Raw genomic sequence first — 6,450 nt, 5'->3', positions numbered from 1 at the left:
GGGGATACTCGTACTAGTTGAATATAAGTTTCATAAACTGAAGAAGTCACTATGTATTTCTTTATTTTCTACCCTTTTGGGTACCATCATAAGGAAGATAGTTTTTCAACTACTATCCTTTTGTTCACAGTCAAAGTTCGTAGCACAGAGTTTGTCTAGTACGGTGTACATCTTTTATATGATTCACAAACTATCACTGCGGTGAGTAGGTTACCGGTGCGCACCCGAAATATAATGACTATAGATTTTCTTGGGAATTTTCACAAAAAAAAAAAAAAAAAAAAATACTATTCCCTTCATTACATATTACATTGCTGCATTTTTCTGCTTTAGTCAAGTAACATTAACTTTTAAATAACTGATTATAAGCAGTTTAAAAGTCAAACAAGTTACTCATATGAAAATTTTGTATCATATATCAAGTTTATGTCAACTCTTTTTCTCAAAACATAAAACACAAAATGCTTAACCGGCATTTTCCGGTTTTTAAGAAAGAAAAATCCTTTACTTTATTTTCTGACATAACAAAAATCATATTCTTACAAGTGGAGAAACAGTAATAAAATAAATAAATAAACAAATATAAACAGTAAGATATATAATGTGAACGCCTATAATTCGTTAAAGCTGGCGCTCTCCATAGTCGTCGTCTCTCACACGTTTTTCCTTAGCCAGAAACATAACTTCTCCTACGTCAACTCCTCTGTCAAATATGGCGGCGCTATTGAATTGCCGGCCGGAACTTATCTTCTTATCTATATTCCCTTTCTTCTCCGTCGCTTTTTCCGACGAGCTTCAAACACTTTTATCCATTAAATCCTCTTTAACAAACTCCGCAACCAAAACCAATATATTCAAAAACTGGGAACCCAATACTCCTCTTTGTAACTTCACTGGCATTAAATGCAGTTCCAATGGAGCAGTCAAAGAACTCGAACTCTCAAGTCAAAGCCTATCTGGTTTTGTCCCTTCTGATAAAATATGTTCTCTTAACTCATTGGAAAAACTCTCTTTGGGTTTCAACTCACTCTCTGGACGTGTAACCGATGACTTGAACAATTGTGTTAGCTTGAATTACTTGGACGTTGGGAATAATGATTTCACAGGGACTTTTCCTGATATATCTTCACTTAGTAAATTAACCCATTTTTACGCAAATAACAGTGGGTTTTCAGGAAAATTTCCGTGGAATTCTGTTGCAAATATGAGTAAATTGATTGTACTCAGCCTTGGTGATAATCAATTTGATCGAAATCCGTTTCCGGCGGTGATTGTGAAGCTTGATCAATTGAAGTGGTTGTACTTATCGAATTGTGGGCTTGAAGGGGAAATTCCAGAAGGAATTGGAAATCTAACGGAGTTGATAAATTTAGAGCTGTCAATGAATCATCTTACTGGTGAAATTCCTTTGGGAATTACAAAGCTAATGAAATTATGGCAACTTGAGTTATATGAAAACGAGTTAACAGGGAAGTTGCCAGTTGGATTCGGGAATTTAACGAGTCTCGAATATTTTGATGCTTCGACTAATTACCTGTACGGTGATTTATCGGAAATTCGAGAGTTAAATAATTTGGTAAGTTTGCAACTATTGCAGAATGAATTTTCAGGGGAAGTACCAGTGGAATTGGGAGAGTTCAAAAAACTTGTGAACGTGTCTTTGTATACTAACAAGTTAACAGGTCAACTTCCACAGAAGTTGGGTTCTTGGGCTAATTTTGATTTCATTGATATATCGGAGAATAATTTCACTGGTCCAATTCCACCGGATATGTGTAAGCAGGGGACAATGAGAGGATTATTGATACTTAGAAACAATTTCACTGGTAAAATTCCAGAAAGTTATGCAAATTGTACAACATTGGAGCGGTTTCGAGTGAGCAAGAATTCGCTTTCTGGTGTAATTCCAGCTGGAATTTGGGGGTTGCCCAAACTCCAAATAATTGATGTTGCAATGAATAATTTTGAAGGTTTGATTACTTCTGCTATTGGAAATGCAAAATCTTTAGGTGAAATTTATGTTGCTAATAATAAATTTTCTGGTGAGTTGCCTTTGGAAATTTCAAAGGCTACTTCTTTGGTGAGAATTGATTGTAGTAACAATCGGTTTTCAGGTGAAATTCCAGGGACAATTGGTGAGCTAAAGAAACTTGGTAATCTTTATTTACAGAAGAACAAGTTTTCTGGTTCCATACCATATTCTTTAGGCTCTTGTGTTTCATTAAGTGAGGTTAACATGGCTCATAATTCGCTTATTGGATCAATTCCTGTTTCTTTGGGGTCATTACCGACTTTAACTTCATTAAACTTGTCGGAAAATCAGCTCAGGGGGCAGATTCCGACAAGTTTATCACATCTGAAGTTAAATCTTCTTGATTTTTCCAACAATCAGTTGACTGGACCAATACCGGATTCTCTATCAATTGATGCTTATAAGGGTAGCTTTTCTGGAAATGATGGTCTTTGTAGCCAAAACATTAAGAATTTTCGTCGATGTTATGGTGAATCTGGAAAGCCTAGAGAATTGCACACCCTTTTGCTTTGTTTGTTGGTGGCTGTGATTGTTGCACTCCTTTCACTTGCGGGTTTCATGTACTTGAAGAAGAAGAACGAAAAAGTACATGAGAGGTCTTTGAAAGAACATTCTTGGAATACAAAGTCATTCCATATATTGACTTTCACAGAGGATGAGATTCTTGATGGAATTAAACATGATAATTTGATTGGAAAAGGTGGTTCTGGGAGTGTATACAGAGTGCAGCTCGCTGATGGCACAGATTTTGCTGTAAAGCATATTTGGACCTCTGATTCAGGAGGAAGGAAAATGTCAGGAACAACATCACCAATGTTGGGAAAACGTGGGATGAAGTCGAAAGAATTTGAGGCTGAGGTTCAAACACTGAGCTCAATTCGACATGTGAATGTTGTGAAATTGTATTGCAGTATAACAAGTGAGGACTCGAGCTTGTTGGTCTATGAATATATGCCAAATGGGAGCTTGTGGGATCGATTGCACACTTGCAAGAAGATGCCACTTGATTGGGAGACGAGGTACGAGATAGCTCTTGGTGCAGCCAAAGGATTGGAGTATTTGCACCATGGTTGTGATAAGCCAGTCATTCACAGGGATGTTAAGTCTAGTAATATCTTGTTGGATGAGCTTTTCAAGCCAAGAATTGCTGATTTTGGTCTTGCTAAGATTGCACAAGCTGATTCAAACAAAGATTCAACTCATGTCATTGCAGGAACACATGGATATATTGCTCCTGGTAAGATAGTTCATTTTAGTTAATTTGTGTATGTAGATTGAGTTTAAATCCTGTACACGTACATTATATACGTCTTTTACGCAATCAGGTAAAATTGACATACAACAATAGCTAACTCTTCATATAATCATGACACGGTATCTGGGAAAATACAGGGAGTCGTGTTAGTATATATAAGTTAAATCCAGTGTAGATTATCTATTGATTTTGGTCATTGGGGTTCTGAACGTGTATCATTTTTGACTTATTTGAGTTTTTGGTGTTGCAGAATATGGATACACGCACAAAGTGAATGAGAAAAGTGATGTATATAGTTTCGGGGTGGTGTTGATGGAGCTAATATCTGGGAAAAGGCCAATAGAACCAGAATATGGAGAGAATAGCAACATAGTAACATGGGTGAGCAGCAAATTGAAGAGCAAGGAGAGTGTGTTGAGCATAGTGGATTCAAGTATCCCAGAAGCTTTTAAGGAAGATGCAATCAAAGTCTTAAGAATTGCCATTGTCTGCACAGATAGGCTTCCATCTTTAAGGCCAACAATGAGAAATGTAGTCAAAATGCTGGAAGATGCACAACCCTGCAAATTGGTTGGGATAATTGTAAGCAAAGATGAGGGTAGTAACAAGATGGAGCAATTGAAGGATCACACCAAAATATAATTGAATCCCCCGTTTCGAAGAGTATTTACCACGTTGTCTTGTTCACTCTTCAACCCGTTCTCTATGTTTTGCTACTAATATTACGTGGAACGTTGTATCTTGTAGCAGTATGTAAAGTTTTGATGATGGCCTCCTGGCATTGTAACATATAGTAGAAGCTAGATTCATATTAGTGTATTTAGTAGTGAATTTAGAGATGCATGGCATAAGTGCCATAAGATGTACTACTTGTATGTGCTCAATAAAAATGTTTCAGTAATTCAAATCCGTTCTCAACTTTGCAATGTTTGCTGTGTTTTCAAACTTGAAGAACCAAGTGTAAAATGTCTACCACTTATCTTAAATCATGTGTCCAATAATTACTGTACAATTTGCAACATAAAAATAATTTTATTAAAACTAAAGGTATTTTCTTTTCGGTTCTGATTTGGATTCATAGATCACATTCGACTCATGACTATTAGCACTTTTTTAAGCTAGGAAAGATAAATAAAACAACCGAGGGAAAGGAAACTTTCCTACGATTCGGCGAAAGGAAAATGAGCAAGACAAGTAGTAACAGGGAATGTGCCAAAGAAAGACAATATTTACCAACAACTAGTCATTTTAGTCATGCTACTAAAAATAGCCCAAAAATACAAATGATATACAACATTCGAAAAACTCAGGCAAAATAAGATTTTTTCAATGAGTATTGTTGCGATTCATTGAAATCACACAGATGAGGCAATATGCAAAATTTGACGAAGTTTGAAAGCAAGTTAGACTAGTTTGGAGTCAAAATTCATTATCAATGATATAAAATTTTTAAAATAAGGGAAAAAGGGATTTTTCTTTTCAATGGGTATCATTGGAATTCATTGAAAACATATAAATGAGACAACATACAGAATTTAAGCAAGACTAGAGGTGATTTGGACCAGTTTGGTATCAAAATTTGTAGTTAAACTCGAGTTTGAAATTTTTTTCAGTGGCACATGTATCACGTATGTATCTCACATACAGATATACATGAATAATATATGTGATAAACATATGATATATATATGCGATACACAGCGTGAAACATATTATCTTTTTTCATGTTCATCTTCTACTTCGAATTTTCAATTCAAACCACCTCAAAACTCCACCAAAATCATCTCAAAACTGAGATTCAAACTCCTTAAGATATACTTAATCTATTTTAGTAACACTCACTCATAAGAAAGTAATAATCTAACCTTTTTCTCTACAAATAGCTAATGGGCTAATATTAGAAATATTTTTTGAATGACTAATTTATGTAATAAGCTACTTATAGGCGAACATAACTTGTAGTTTCACATAGTAGTAGTATTACTTCGTTACATCTTTCTAGTCATGTCTATATATATATACACTTTTCTGAATACCGGATATAAATAGTTTTGGCTGCGAGCTAAAAGTGATATTTTATACCCAGCCTATAGTACTGATGCCTAGTTTTCCATCAAATTGATAAGCCCGAATGACTTAAGTTTTGGAGCCGATTCCATACTGCAGTAATTTGGATGAACTTTCACTCTGTCTTGTATAAATGATGATCTAGAACCAAGCCATTTCTTCCAAATGGCCCATTTCTTATGAGATTTTGGTAGCCTATTAGTTTCTTATGCGTTGGAAGATCCCAAAACAAATCAAAACAAACTCACCAGTCACCACAAAGAGCTAAAAGGCCCAATGGGTAACTCCTCGAGGGGCAAGATGCTATTTGGTGATTAGCCAGTACTTATTTAGTTTTGAAATTTTAAACTAACAATCTTAACTTCAGGACAATTTATGGCATTTTTGTCCTGAAAAATTAAACTGAAAAACTGAAATTCAGGACGCACTGGCTAATTTCTAAATAGCAGTCATTTAGAGTGGCTACCTGGTGTCATTTCTACACTTACTTCCGGAAGCCAAGTATTACTAACACTTCAACTGGACTTGCTGGATTAGGAGACTGAAAGTAACAACTTGCTTCTCTGCACTCTCTGGAGTATAGTAGTACACACTTTTTGTTTCGGTGGTGTTTGATTGAGCATAGAGCTTAGTCCAAACTAGGGTGATCGGCTCTGAATAACCAGCCCAGCAATAAACTCAATTCTTCCATAACATAAGGGAGCGGGCTTGCGCGCGAGCTAATGATGAAGCAAATCCCTAAAGCCAAAGTACTCCATGAAAGCATCTGGTTTTTCCGTTCAAGAAGAAGTTTAGAGTTAAAGAGTTTCAAATAGTATATAAATGTGACAATCCTTTTTAGACATGCTATAGCGACTGTAACTGTCACGACCCGGATTTCCCACCGGGAGTCGTGATGGCGCCTACTGTTGGAGCTAGGCAAGCCAAACATTTAAACCTTTTCAGATAACAACATAACAATAATAAAATGACGAGTCTTTAAATAAATGCGGAAGTCTTTTTAAAACATAAATAACTGAAAACCCAAAATGCGGAAGTCTAATATTTCACTACCCAAGACTGGAGTCGCTATCTCACGAACTACTAAAGAGTGCTA

At 35.9% G+C, this 6,450-nt stretch overlaps 1 protein-coding gene across 1 annotated transcript; it reads left to right on the top strand.

Moving 5' to 3' along the window:
- On the top strand, nt 613–4,205 carry LOC109231249 (receptor-like protein kinase HAIKU2). The gene is made up of 2 exons (XM_019396847.1): nt 613–3,269; nt 3,538–4,205. Exons 1-2 carry the CDS (start codon nt 713–715, stop codon nt 3,927–3,929), a joined length of 2,949 nt encoding a protein of 982 aa, XP_019252392.1. The 5' UTR covers nt 613–712; the 3' UTR covers nt 3,930–4,205.

The sequence above is a fragment of the Nicotiana attenuata genome, chromosome 8, assembly GCF_001879085.1.
Source record: "Nicotiana attenuata strain UT chromosome 8, NIATTr2, whole genome shotgun sequence".
In the NCBI taxonomy this organism is placed as follows: domain Eukaryota; kingdom Viridiplantae; phylum Streptophyta; class Magnoliopsida; order Solanales; family Solanaceae; genus Nicotiana; species Nicotiana attenuata.
Note: the sequence above shows the minus strand (reverse complement) of the source record. Positions and strands in the feature narration are given on the sequence as shown.